General features: G+C 37.0%; 1 protein-coding gene across 4 annotated transcripts in view; it reads right to left on the minus strand.

Annotated features, from left to right (window-relative positions):
• Window positions 1–2,063: 2,063 nt before the first annotated feature.
• The window catches only part of GMPS (guanine monophosphate synthase), a 71,881-nt gene continuing 58,460 nt past the window's right edge, over window positions 2,064–15,484 (minus strand). For all 4 annotated transcript variants that reach the window (NM_001206436.1, XM_059878485.1, XM_024979838.2 and 1 more), the window contains 6 exons: window positions 15,331–15,446; window positions 12,316–12,441; window positions 9,544–9,659; window positions 4,695–4,825; window positions 3,584–3,756; window positions 2,064–2,186 (listed from right to left, as the gene is read on the minus strand). In NM_001206436.1, the coding sequence (NP_001193365.1) occupies window positions 2,085–2,186; window positions 3,584–3,756; window positions 4,695–4,825; window positions 9,544–9,659; window positions 12,316–12,441; window positions 15,331–15,446 (764 nt within the window). In that variant the 3' untranslated portion in view covers window positions 2,064–2,084. The remainder of the gene's footprint in view (window positions 2,187–3,583; window positions 3,757–4,694; window positions 4,826–9,543; window positions 9,660–12,315; window positions 12,442–15,330; window positions 15,447–15,484) is intronic.

Here is a 15,484-nt window from a genome sequence, read left to right on the forward strand (position 1 = left end):
ACACAGGGTACTAAATATTAAGAAATCTTTGAATTCTAGAATTGTTTTTTTACTATATCATGTCGACAAGTGTTTTGGAGAAGCAATTTTTCCAATTTTATTATTAAGAAGGATTATATAAAAGGGGGTATAGTGAACAAATATCAGGAATAATTAGGTTAAAAAAAGCAACAACTGTTTCTAACCTCAAGATTTCTTAAGAGCTTTGAAGATAATGTAACCCATGAATCTCCAAGACGGAAGGACAAGTGAGCAGCACGTCCCAAAATTACACAACCACCTACCCCTTTATCTCTGTGGAACAGTGTTAAGTGAAGGGTGTTCAATGTTCATCGTTCATTCAAGTGAACAGTGTTCCACAGAACATACTTTAGGGAAAAAGTCTTCCTAGATTCCTATTACTTGTCTGAATACAAAATTATAAGACACTTTTGCTAGAAGAGGAATTCTTTTGTCACATAAACACAAAGGCTTACAAGCCTTTTATATACTGTCTATTTCAGCTCTAAAATAACGCACCTTCAAATCTGTTAAGGCCAGGCCACTAGTATACCCTTCTCTGTAAAAGGCCATTATGAGTACCTCATTGTTAGGACAGAGAATGAACCCTTCAAGTTTTGTAGAAGTCAAATACTGCTCTCTCTCAGATACAGATAAGTTACAACAGTCAGAAGCTCTTCCCTTGCTGGTCCAGGAACACAGTTTTCTTATACCCTGGGCCAACCAGAATGAAAGACTTCTGCCACGCGTAATTTTATTATTTATCTAAGAGTGGAGTCCAAACAAATTTGTATAGCTGATTAATAATACAGAAAATCTTGAAGACTACATAAAAGAGGCAGCAACTTGAGATGGAATTCGTATAAGAAAATACAAGGTAACATTTTAGAACAGTAACATCAACTAAAATATTGAGAGATAAATGATTGTAAAATTCAAATCTAGTACTGTCTATTTTTATAGTGCATATATGAATGTTATAAAAGCATCTGTTAGAAACTGGTGGCAATGGCAAAAGTCCTATACCAGTTCTTGAATGTTCTCTTACAGCTGGTAGAAAGGAGTACAAAGTTTGGCAATACTTGGCATGGGCCAAGACAGGTCACAATCTTCAGAGCAGTGCATTAAAAAAAATATCTATAGATTACACCAAGAGTTCATTTTACAGCTCTTTACTAGATTATATAAACCGTAGGCATGCATCTGTAAGCTGTGGGCATGCATGATGGTTTCTGTGATCTCAGAGCTTCACTCTGGCCAAACGAGATAAAAATGCTTGAACTTTACACTAGACCCAAAGACAGTCTCTTCTGTGGACAGAACAGAAACTTCCTCTACAAGGCTATGGGAGCTTGCGACGTAAGACCGGGAGGAGAAAGCTCCTTACTAATGAACAGGTCGACAGAGCGCAACGTGGAGCATGATTTGAAAACATTTTAAATGGAGACCATTCACAGTTCCTTCCTCCCATGACTGCAAGGACATAAAACCCAAAGTACTTCAACAAATTCCTGGTGCTTTTCCATCTTAAGGTAGCTTACCATTTTATGGTCTCAGTGTCCTACAAAAGTGGGTGGGACAGCCCACCCATCTCTTTATCTGGTATGTTGACCCATTCCTGGAGAAATAAAGTTACTTACAGGGAAATTCAGTTTTGCCAAAAGGTATACATCCTAAGTCACATTGGTAAATAATGGTGTTTCTAATATCTCTTAGAAACTGGCAAGGGGACAGAAGTCCACTACCAGCCCCCAAACTCACCCACTTCCATACATCTTTGATTGCAGAGACATCAATAGACACAGTGAGTTTATACATAAAGAACAAGTGAGACAGAGGTAAAGGCAAAAGCAGTGTCAGTCTGTATGAGTGTAGGCAATGGTGCTTTGATTATACCCGTACGAACTCTTCAGTCCCTTTTAGTTATCCCCAGCTCAGCTCTTAAGCCGTAGACTTTTGCTGCAGAGAATTCAGATGTGATGTGGTTGCTCCAGTAACACTTTTAACAGTACTGCATTCAATACTGGGAATGGTTTCTAAACAATTTAAACTGCACACGGAACTTTAGTAGAACAAGAAGTTTATTACTCCCACTCAGTAGTTCCTGGGGGCTTTGATGTTAAGTCATACATAATTCGAGAAATACCAGGAATCTTCTTAATCTCAGTGACCATCTTTAACACCACCTGTTATAAAACAAAGATTATAAATAAAGAGCTGGAGTCCACTGCATGTTCAACAGAGCTAGAATTTGTAATTTCATTTGTAATTTCAGATTAAAACACAATCTATTTTCACCACTGTTCTCTAGGTATATGGGCTTCCCTTGTGGCTCAGATGGTAAAGAATCCACCTGTGGGAATTTCCCTGGTGGTCCAGTGGCTGAGACTCCAAGCTGCCAATGCAAGGGGCCTGGGTTCAATGCTTGGTAAGGGAATTAAATCCCACATGCTGCAACTAAAGACCTGGTGCAGCCAAAAAAAAAAAAAGAATCCACCTGCAATGCAGGAGACCTGGGTTCTGTCCCTGGATTGGGAAGATCCCCTAGAGAAGGGGATGGCAACCCATTCCGGTATTCTGGCCTGGAGAATTCCATGGGCTATACAGTCCATGGAGTTGCAAAGAGTCGGATACGAATGAGCAACTTTCACTTTCTAGGTATACAGGATACATTTATGATTAATTTACATAGTGACTCTACAGATATAAGTAACTTAAATTCAGTAGTACTCAAAGTGCAGTCTGCAAGTCATGGGTGTTACTGGTCCACAGCAAATGTTTAGAAGCATTTATAGCAACCTGACCCTGCTACAGCATCCAAGCATGTGACTTCATGGGTGGAAAACAACGCTTCACAGGTTCTCTGCAGCTCACAACTCCGAGGCCACTAAGGTGGCACATAACACAGGTAATAATAATCATTGCTACATGTATAGACGAGGACGGCCTTGTCACCTAACTGGCCAGAAACTAGGCAAATGCAAGCCTAAGGGAAAACAGACTCTAAGCCACATTCTCCAATCCACATATCTATACTAGCTAGTAATATAATCAGAGCCCTGTATCAGAGTTCTGGAACAGTGGTACAACTAATAAAGTCTTGCTTTGACTTTTACTTGCTATCTTAGAAACAGCTCCTCTGGAAAGAATGGTGATCAAATGGTGATCAAAACTGTAATTGCTAGTTGGCAGAGCATTAAGAAATTCACGGGTGCCTGGCCATAATGCTATTAAATCTCATCCTTATATCTAATCAACTCTTCTTCACTCCTAGGGTTTTCTTTTTCTACTTGGAGGACACTATATATAAGGCAGAGGTTGGCACGATTAGATAAAAAGATAGATTAGAGTTGGGAGTCTCCACATAATAATCAGACATCTGGAGGAGAGGTTAATAAACTTAGGGCTTTTTCCTACTATAATGTATTAAATAATGAATTATGTGGACATTAAAAAATGAGAGCCTATTTTATGAACAGAAAACCAACCTCAGAAATAACATTGCCACAGCCTATCCCATTCACCATTATTATAAAATGTTAAGGTATTAAATACGTACATCAGAAAAAAATGTATATATTACCTCTACGGGGATCTCATTGCCAGGGGTTGCAGGTATACCAGTCATGAAATCACTAGTAATAAAGGTTCGAATAACCACAGATCTCTGGCAAGAAGGTTGCTTCTGAAGTGGGTCCCGATCAAAATGCAAAGGTGTCAAAATCACCGGCATCTGGCTGATTTTCCCAGCATACCCTAGAGAAAGGAAGTTAACATGTAGAATCAATCACCATGCCATAGGAAAGCACTCTCAGTTCAATTAAATCCTTCCAGACAGGATCTAAAATCACACACACACAGACACAGCTCTTCTTAGGACTGTCACCATGTACTGTATTCAGCTACTCTCATAGTACCGTAAGCAAATGCAATCACAAATACAAATTATAGAGTCTGATGACTGCAGTGATGTTTTATACATATAAGTCAATTAATTATTCATGTAATTATCTTCTATACTGCAAACACTGAATAAGAAAATACTGAGCCACTAACCCTAGAGGGAATCCAGAGTTAGGGTCTTGCAAGCCTCTAGTCATAACATATTCATCAACTGATCAATATATAACCTTTCTTTATGTGTTTTCTGTTTAAAGACACCTTGCTCAATATCTGTTGTAGATTCATTAACAGTGAGCTCACAGCCAACGGCACTGTAACTCTAGCTTGAAGGAAACTTATCTAACACACCAGTTTTCTCAGTAAGGCACATGATAGTCTTCCTGTGCTTAGGAACCTAGTCAGCAGCACCTCAGCACTAAGCTTAGAGGACATTTTTGAACAGTGAAATCACCAACAAAAAGCATGAAAATGCAAAACAACATGGCATTGAATAGATGACAAAAAAGACACTTTTTACAGAAACAGAGCTGAAACAAGAAGACAGAGGACTGCCATCTTCAACCTCAGCTGGGAACATCTGAGTTGAGCAATTCAAATTTTCTGTCACTTTGTGCATGTCTGCAAGTGACCATAAATATGAGTAAATTCTATACAGATAAGGCAATGTCACAGAACTACCCAGAGAATTAAAATAATAATACTAAAAGCCGAATCCTCCTACTAAAAATCATAAAGCCAAGCTTTCAAAATCTAGTTGAAGCATGTAGTGATGAACAAAATGGGCAACTTACCAGACTCCCTGAGAATGTTATGGGCCTCAAAATCAGCTTGGCGTAAAGTACTGAGCACCCCTGTGGTCAAGAAAGTGGGAGTAACATCTGTAGGAGGTTCTTTAACTGGTGGGCCAAATATATAAACAACTCTAGAAGGAAGGAAGTGAAAATCATAAAGACAACACATTTTAGTATGAGGAAACAAAGCACATAAAATAACATTTTTTGCATTTGTTCTTAGGCCCATCTCTTACCCACTTCAAATCCCCAATGGGAAGGACAGGATTATAGAAGGTATCTGTTGTCTGAACCTTTCTCAAAATACATTCTCTGAAATACTAGTGTGAAGATAAACTTGAGTTATCACAATCCTCTTTCCATTTAATGTACTGGATTGAAAAGTATACCCAAAACTTCATGTTCATCTCGAATCTGGGGGTGAAAACAGGGTCTTTGCAAATGTAATCGAACAAAGGTCATAATCTGGGGCGGGGGCAGGAGGCTAATCCAATGATTGGTGGGTGTCCTTCTAAGCAAAAGGCAATCTGGAAAGACAGACACACGGAGAAGAGAGGGCCATGTAAAGATGGAGATGAAGACAGGAGTTCGACCGCCTCAAGGCAACGACTGCCAGCAAACATCAGAAACTATGAAGAGGAGAAGGATGCTCCCCTAGACCCTTCAGAGAGAGCAATGCCCTGCTGACACCACCCTTGATATCAGAGTTATAGCCTCCAGAACTGTGACGTAATAGATTTTTATTGTGTTAAGCCTTCTAGTTTGTGGTGATTTGTTACGGTAGCCCTAGGAAATCAATTCACAAAAGCATGGGGGAAAAATGAATTAAATAAATAGGTTTTAAGGGCAATGCTAAAGAATACTCAAGATACTGCACAATTGCATCATCTCATACACAAGTAAAGTAATGCTCAAAATTCTCTAAGCCAGGCTTCAACAATACATGAACCATGAACTTCCAGATGCTCAAGCTGGTTTTAGAAAAGGCAGAGGAACCAGAGATTAAATTGCCAACATCTGTTGGATCATCGAAAAAGCAAGAGAGTTCCAGAAAAACATCTACTTCTGCTTTATTGACTATGCCAAAGCCATTGACTGTGGATCACCACAAACTGTGGAAAATTCTTCAAGGGATGGGACTACCAGACCACCTGACCTGCCTCTTGAGAAATCTGTACTCAGGTCAGGAAGCAACAGTTGTAACTGGACATGGAACAGACTGGTTCCTAATAGGAAAAGGCGTACGTCAAGGCTGTATATTGTCATCCTGCTTATTTAACTTACACTCAAAATACATCATGAGAAACGCTGGGTTGGATGAAGCACAAACTGGAGTCAAGACTGCCGGGAGAAATATCAATAATGCAAATATGCAGATGACACCACCCTTATGGCAGAAAGCAAAGAACAACTAAAGAGCCTGTTGATGAAAGTGAAAGAGGAGAGTGAAAAAGTTGGCTTAAAACTCAACATTCAGAAAACTAAGATCATGGCATCTGGTCCCATCACTTCATGGCAAATAGATGGGGAAACAGTGGAAACAGTGGCTGACTTTATTTTGGGGGCTCCAAAATCACTACAGATGGTGACTGCAGCCATGAAATTAAAAGACGCTTGCACCTTGGAAGACAAGTTTTGACCAACCTAGACAGCATATTAAAAAGCAGAGACAATACTTTGTCAACAAACGTCCGTCTAGTCAAAGCTATGGTTTTTCCAGTGGTCATGTATGGATGTGAGAGTTGGACTATAAAGAAAGCTGAGTGCTGAAGAATTGATGTTTTTGAACTGTGGTGTTGAAGAAGACTCTTGAGAGTCCCTTGGACTACAAGGAGATCCAACCAGTCCATCCTAAAGGAAATCAGTCCTGAATATTCATTGGAAGGACTGATGTTGAAGCTGAAACTCCAATACTTTGGCCAATTGATGCGAAGAACTGACTCATCTGAAAAGACCCCGAGGCTGTGAAAGATTGAAGGTGGGAGGAGAAGGGAATGACAGAGGATGAGGTGGTTGGATGGCATCACCAACTCAATGGACATGAGTTTGAGTAGACTTCGGGAGTTCATGGTGGACAAGGAGGCCTGGTGTGCTGCAGTCCATGGGGTCACAAAGACTGAGTGACTGAACTGACTGATAACAAAACTTCAGACACTGTAATATGCTAATATGCACTGGTCACCTCCAAGATGAAGCTATACATTTTTTTTTTACACTTTGGAGAACACTGATCCCAAAGAAAGATTCTTATTTCACTATGTACATATTTCATGAATAAAAGAATGGCACCAGGGAAGCCATTCTTAAAATAAACAGTGGTCCTTTGGTTAAGAATCTGCCTGCCAATGAAGGGGACATGGGTTTGATCCTGGTCCAGGAAGATCCCACGTGCCACAGAGCAACTGAGCCTATGCAACACAACTACTGAAGCCCACAGGCCCTAGAACCTGTGCTCTGCAACAAGAAGCCATTGCAATGAGAAGCCTGCCAGCAGTAACTAGAAAAAGCCCTTGCACAGCAACGAAGACCCAGCAAAGCCAAAAATTTAAATAACTAGTAAGCGGGGTGGGGGGTAAATGTCACCAAAGTAAGACTTGTTGGAAAAGGAATGACTCATTACGGCTTCAAGTAAATGTCTGAAACTTATGAAGATACATTGCAGATGTTAATTAATAAAAGTAGAATTTGGAAGATAGCTTAAAGAAATTAGTATCAAATAAGTACAACAACTCAAGGGGAATCTTATTGCTGATTTGGGGAATCTGTTCTATAACCTTCACCCAGAAAACAAGAGAGAGAAGGGGATAGAGACAAGTGCCACCTGGCTCTTTCCAATCCAGTCCCAGCCAGCAGGCAACTATCCCTTTTCCTTAGCCATATCTGTCTTTAGCAGAGAAAATAAATCTCCCCTGCAACTACCAAGGGCAAGTTTAACAATGCCTTTTCCCCTTCTTATTAATAGGTACTTAGAATAAAACAAACATACAGAAGAAAAAAGCATCCGATCAAAACCACCAACTACTTCACTGCCTCCTTCCAAACATACTTTCACAGGAACAGTTTCATCCCAGGTATTGAAAGTAAGCCACACTTTAAAGCAATATGCTTCCTAGAGCTCATAATCCTTAGAGGAAAAAGCAACTGGGCAAGAGAATGCCATTAACTTGCTCCTTTTTGTCTTATTTATTTCAAACAAGAGTGGTCATAGAATATGTACAGAGACAAGCTGTCTTCCATCCTGTGTAGGACAGAAAAACTGGAACCGTCCCTCTCTACACAAAGATTCCACCATGCAAACTAGGGGGGCGGGGCAGGGGTTGGCAAAAATTGAAAGCTTTTTTAAAAAGTTACTTAAATTCCAGTCCCTCCCCCCCAAAAAATTTAAAAATCACCAAATATGTTTTTCAGGGGCTTGCTAGGTTCATATTTTTAAAATCTAGTTTTTTGTTTATTGGTTGTTGATTTTTTTTTTCCTTTTTGGGAAGTGAGGAAGGATTAAGAATGGAGGGAGAGAAAAACGAGGAAAAACAGAAAAGACAGGCAGAAAGAATAGAATACAAAAGGATAGAGATAAAGTTTAAACAAGGGTAAGGGCCCTTTGGTAAAAGAAAAGGACAGAGACAGATGAAACTATAAGAACGCTGCAAAATGAAAAATATACTAATTATATAGTAAAGCAATGGAGCCAAACTTAGTGAAAGGGAATTTTCTGTATGACCAATGAAGTTTATTTAGGTACTAGAATTTTAGAATTTTAAACCATTATTTTAACCAAGACAATTACCTCCATTCAAAATAGGCAATTACAAATTTACCATTATTTATTAATAATTCACTTTTCAGTGTATTAAAGGTGTATCTATATTTGGAGGCCTTTGGTTCATCTACGCAAGCCTTTTAACATGTTCCCATTAGTAAAAATGTGACTTCCCTCTGACTTCTTTTCTTAAAGGCCAACAACAGCCAAAAACACTAGCCACAACAGTACAGAAATATACACACCATGGAAATTCCCTGGTAGTCCAAAGGTTACAACCCTGCGCTTTCACTGCTGAGGGCATGGGTTCAACCTCTGGTCAGGGACCTAAGATCCCACAGCATGAAGAACGGCCAAAAAAAGAGAAATGTACACACCCCGCTAAGTAAACACCAACAGGTAGGTTTATAAATGCTGTAGCTAATTTGAGTAAACTGAAATCTCAAGTAACCCTTTTTGATTCTCAACTGCCTAATACTCATGAAGGAAATAGACAAGAGTAAAAAACTGTGAAATAACATTTAATTAGCAATCTGGTACTAAATGAGTAAGATTTTTGAACTGTAAAGGAGACAATGCTACTGAGTATTACATATAGGTTATAAACAAGCTGTTGATATACCTGACATAAGGAATTTATGTGCAAATTAAAGGAAAACTGGATCTGAAGAACTAAGTTCAAAATTTTTAAAACATTAAAGGCAGTTATTTTAATGATATCTGGTGTGTTTGTATCTTTACTCTGTAATGATTATTAAATTGACCAAGTCCCTAATAGTAAGTAACTTGTACATTTTTTTCAATCTTTCTGGAATAAAACATCATAAAACAAATAGTGTAAGTTGCTAATCAGACATTTTTAAAGTCTTTAAATTTCATACTAAAACTATTCAATAAAAGCCATCCTGTTTACCTCAAAAAATTTTTTAATAAGTAGATGATTGTACTGCAATGAACAAACAAAATACAAAGTATTATTAAATACCTGCTGGGTTGTGACCTAAACTGTCTTTCAACAATGGGAAGACCTTAAAAAAAAAAAAACCACAGCCTTATACTACATCTCACCCCACTGCCAGCTGCAGAACATACCTGTTAATGTTGTGACACATACGAGGTATAAGTCTAGCTAGGAAAATAAGAGATTCCCAGTCAGGCTCATCCTTACTGGAGATTCCACACACATAACTGTAAGAACGACAGTCACCCTAAAAATAAAAATACAATTGATAATTTTTATTGATTTCATATAAATCAAAAGATGGAATGGAAAATACTTCCTGCATGGTGACACCATGGAAAGTACTTTTAACAAAAACATGCTTGACTAAAAATATATATGGATATTTTGCTAACAACATAAATAAATCCTAAATAAAAATTCCCCACTAAATTCTACTTAAATCACCTTAGACATTATAAAGTGTTACAGTAATTTCAACAATTTATTCAACATACACATGAGATCCATTGGGATTTCATTCCAAATACCTGCTTAACTACATACAGATAGCCAGCACACCTAATTTGGGAGACAAGATGTGTCCATATTTATCAGATGGATAAAGGATTCTCAAGTCAGATATAAAAATAATTTATTCCTTTAAAATGAGTTAGTTTTAAAATAAGTAAAGAAAGCAAATTTTAAAACAAGCGAATAAAACTGATAATACTGATTCCTTTTTCATCTGTCTTGTTTAATCCAAGTAATTTGCTTTGTAAAAAACTGAAAAGTAACTTACAAGATTAAATAATTACCAAATATGCAGTAAACTTGAGAATATAAGAATTCAGACTATTTGAATGCTAATATAATAGTATCTATTAAAGTTTAAAGCACACATGCTCTTTAATCCAAGAAATATTACTGAAACACATGAAATAACTCCTTGAAGAAATAAGATTACTTGCCTATAATAATGACAAAGTGAAAATGGTTTAAATGTCCATTGGTAGGAGAATTATTAAATAAGTGATGGTATAATCATACATGGAATATAAGGCAACAGTTAACAATAAGAATCTACTTGCAATGGCATGAAAAGAAGTTCATGATGCTCGGTTAAAAAGAAAAAGGTGATGTACAATGTGTCAAATAATTTCCTTTCATTCTCATTCTAAATGATTCTGAAAGGACATTTAACTATAGAGCAAAAATAGGGAGATTTAGTTTTTAAATGTATTGTGCCTTTTTCTTTTTTTTTTTTAACAAGTAGTTTATTTTGATATTTAGAAAATAAACCTCATTGCTACACTAACCATGAATTATGATTTTTATCTGGATTTCTAAACCTCAGCTCCAAAGACCTAAGAGACTAAAAGATAACAACAAAAGAAACTTCTATTTTGACGGGAAAAGTAACAGAGCCTGAATAAGCGTCATTTTTTAAAAATGAAGTGTAGTTAATTTACAATGCTATGTTAGTTTCAAGTATACAAAGTGATTTAGTTATACAAACATATACATACTCTTTTTCAGATTCTTTTCCATTATAGTTTATAGTTTCCTGTACTACAGTTGTGTATTTCATATATAGTAGTGTGCATATGTTAAATCATTTTTTAAAAAGAAATCATTCATCCTACAAATTATATTTATCCATAGTATTATCTATGAACTTATCAAAAAATGAGAAGTCAGCATACAGAGCTGCAAGTTTTTTATAACAGACCTTGTTAGAACTGGGGGTGCAGGGGGTCAACCTGTCTGCTCTTCTATTTTTATTAAGTAGGGTAATATCTGCCTGAAATTGCATATCATGAATTTCAAAATGAATCTATGATGAGATAATCTATATACCATTGAAAGACAATTATTTTTACAATTCCAGGAACAGTTATTTCAACTTGATTTAAAAACAATGTAAGTAGCTTTCACATAAGGACCCTGAAAAAGGGAGAAAGGGGGAAATAACTGTCCCATATCATTTCCATTAACTAAAATATTTTAGTTTAATTATAAAAGAACAATGAAGTTTTACTGTTTATTTACAAACAGGGCTACATGAATTCAGGAGAAAGGGGAATTTAAAAGAATGGGCTCAGAGTCACATATTTAGGGAAAAGAGTTAGATCTGTAAAACATTTCTTTTCACGCTTAATTCTACTTTAAGAAAACATTATAACTACATTAACCCACTAACTGGCACTCACACAATTTTTAGTAGAATTACTGACACCTTTTCTGGTTTCCATTTAACTTCAAATCCTAATCACAGAAAAGAAACCTTACTCCTTCCCTATCCTCCCAAGCCTTTCCCCCTAGAAACTCACTTGATGATCATGTAAACAAAGACAAACTTAATATAATCTATTTATGAATAGTATTTCAAAAATGAGAACTATATTATAGTCACATGCTTTTACAATTGGAAAGACTGCACAACAAATACTGAAAATGTTAGTTGTACATTATCACAGCTCAGAGGAAGAGAGAAGACATGCTGAAGAGGCAGAGGACACGGCTTTAAGGAAAACAGAAGCCGAGAACAGGCATCCAGGGCCTTTCCTGCAGTCAGAGACTTCTAAAGCCACAGAACATTTCACATCAAGAAGGATAAATGAGGACATGACCTCTCAGTTCCTGTCCTTCAAAGCAAAAGCAAGCCAATCCTATGACAATTCATTCTTTGAAGTTTTACTATTGGTTATAGATGATAGGTGTTTCAAACTACAAAATCTCAGCCTGAATATTTAGTTCCTACAACCTTATTCGCTCCATAAGCATTCATAAAATATTACCTTTTTACATTTTTAAACTTGTATACACTTTCATATTTCTTTTTTGTAAGTCATTCTTATTTCAATATTAGCAGAAAGAGCAGCAGAAGTTATGTCACAGGTCAGTGAATTCACACAACTCACCTGCACACCCACAGTTTTAATTGGTAGCAGGAAGGCATTCAGTGAGTGCAGACTTGTAATTTGCATCAGCTTTTCCTGATCCTCTTCTGTCGTGCAGGCTTTAACTCTTTGTAATAGCGTATGTGGCTAAGAAAACCAAAGACATACTTCTTAGGATTTCAAGAAATAAGGCAGTCACTCTTTTGGTACCTATTACTGTCTTATGTATCTATACTTTCTAGTTTATAAGCAATAGATTCTATTTGGTATTTCTAACTTGTGTGTGCTATGCAGTATTGTCAGAATTTCATCTCTGAGGGCCAGGGCTATGAAAAGTTAAATATTAGGACAGGAAATACAGATAAGATTTATACACACGGAGCCTTTTCCTCTGTCACCGGCAAGGGACACCTCACAAGTCAAATTCTCCTTATCTCCAGGGGAATTTTTTGTTATAAAGTCAACTTTGTCTGAAATGAATTTATGTTTTTCCGTTCTTTTATCCTTTTCTATTCTTTTACCTTCCCTCTTTCTATCCCTAGCTAAACAGACTATAGTTAGATTTTACTCCTCAATCTAGTTTGACAATTATGTCCTAACTAAAGATGTTAGTCTTTTAATTAATAATAAGGTTTAATTCCATTTTACCAGTTTATTCAGTAGTTTCTATTTGTGTGTCCACTTTTTATGTTTCTTTCTCCTTTCTTACATTTCTCTGAACTGATGATTTTTCCCAACTCATTTATTTCCCCTTTACTAGTTGTGAAGTTAAACCCTCTATTTTCATTCTTTAGCGGCTCCCCTTAAGTGGGGATCTTTAACAAAAGAGAATCAATCTGTGCTCATCTGGCAAGCAATACAACGGTCTTTGAATTCTTTAACTCCAATCAATCCTCCCATGGCTTACAAGCTATTTTAGCTGTATGTTGTATTTTTTTTAAAATAAACACCAAAATTGAGATCAGTTTATACAGCCTGTTTAATTTTACCCATTTACCATTTTATTTGCTTATCAGTCCTTCCTGTATCTCAGACCATTCAAACTAGGATCCTCTTCCTTCTTTGCTGCTGCTGCTGCTGCTAAGTCACTTCAGTCGTGTCCGACTCTGTGCGACCCCAGAGACAGCAGCCCACCAGGCTCCCCCCATCCCTGGGATTCTCCAGGCAAGAATACTGGAGTCGGTTGCCATTTCCTTCTCCAATGCATGAAAGTGAAAAGTGAAAAGTGAAAGTAAAGTCGCTCAGTTGTGTCCGACTCCTAGCGACCCCATGGACTGCAGCCTACCAGGCTCCTCCATTCCTTCTTCTCTAGTCAGTTCTTTAAAACAGTGGTTCTCAAACCTAGCTACACACTCAAATTACCTAGTACACTGAGGTGCCATTACACATCAATTAAATAAATTCTAGGCAGAAGGGGTCCAAGCACAGTATATTTCAAAAGCTTCCCCTGTTGAATCTAATATACAACCAGGGTTGAGAACCACTGCCTTTAGCTCCTTAAGTAATAGACTATTGGCAATAAATTCTGTTTCTGTGAAAACATCTTTATTTCGCCCAAGTTCTTTGAGACGATTTATCTGTTCACTATTGTTCACAAGTATTTTCTCTTGGCATTTTGAATTCTTCCTGCTTTTACTGTTCCTTTCACAACCTGCATAACAGTATTTCCTTTATGCAGTTGCTTTGTCTTTGGCAGCCTGTAGTTTCCACAGTTATGCTTCTGCGTGTGCCAAGTCACTTCAGTTGTGACCAACTCTCTGCGACCCTATGGACTGTAGCCTGCCAGGCTTCTCTGTCCATGAAATTCTACAGGCAAGAATACTGGCGTGGGTTGCCATGCCCTTCTTCAGGGGATCTTCCCCACCCAGGGATTGAACCCGCTTCTCCTGTGGCTACTGCACTGCAGGCAGATTCTTCACTTCTGAGCCACCAGGGAACCCCAATTAGTTATGCCTATTAGATGTCAAATTCTTCTCCTTTACCATGATTAGGATGTACTATATTTCCTAAATCTGAAGCATGGTGTCTTTCAACAGTGTGCTGTGCTGTGCTTAATCACTTAGTCATGTCCAGCTCTCTGCGACTGAGTCACCAGGGAAGCCCTTTCAAAAGTGTGGCAGAATGCAAATACTTTGGTCTATCTCCTTCAGGATATACATTTAAGTTGGCGTTCTCATTTTGTCTTAATCTCTTCTAATCATATTTTCTCTTTGATGCTTTGTTCCAATTTCTGGATAATTCAAGTTCACTAACTCTCTCTTTAGCTCTTTTTTAATTTCAGTTATTTTCGTTTCTAGAACTTAATTTTTTTTCAAAGCTCCCAGGCACTTTATATACCTTATTCTCATTAACAATTGCTTCTTTTAATTCTTTGTACTTTATATATGATTTATTGTTAATTCCAGTATCTGAAGTGCTTGAGGGTCACCTTCTACTAGCTCTCATTCATTGTGCCTTACTTTTAGATGTATTTTGTAGTTTTTTATTATAAGCTCATATTTGTTAAAGTCCTATTTATGGGGATTCTCTGAAGCCCAGTTGAAGAGACTCCAAAGATAATTTATATTGCTTCTTTTCCGACACTCAAAAGCACTACCAATCAAAGCCCACTTTAATATAGATTATAAATTTTAAGCACCAAATATACAGAAGAACTGAAGACTTCTCAATCATCCTCAGTTTGGAACTAAAATGATCTCCCTTACTTTCTCACAAGACATATGAAAGGGTGTTTTAAAATACTTGATATCAAGTATTTTATTTTCAGGAATTCAATGTATCTAATCTGTTAAAATATATAGAATAGCTGATAAACATATAGAATAGCTTAAAAGAGAAGTCTGCATTTAAGAGCCTCTGTAGAATACTGTCTTCGTAGTCATTTCCAAAGGTTAAATATCTCTGAATTTTCAAGTAATAAAACCCTAATTAATTCATTGTAAATACTGAAATATAACAAGAATCCATTCAGTTCCTTGTACTGATTAGCTATATCTTGTTAAAGCTCCTATAATATACAAATTCAACACAAATTACCTTTTTAACACTTGCAGAAAAATCAGCTACTATTTTCAAAATATTGTTAGTTTCAGGAAAATCCTTACAAATATAAGGTTCTTCAGCACATATTACTCTGATTGCCAGGCCAGGACCTAAAGAAGGGAGTACAATGATATTTAATATAAATGTT

This window comes from Bos taurus, chromosome 1 (genome assembly GCF_002263795.3).
Source record: "Bos taurus isolate L1 Dominette 01449 registration number 42190680 breed Hereford chromosome 1, ARS-UCD2.0, whole genome shotgun sequence".
Lineage (NCBI taxonomy): Eukaryota > Metazoa > Chordata > Mammalia > Artiodactyla > Bovidae > Bos > Bos taurus.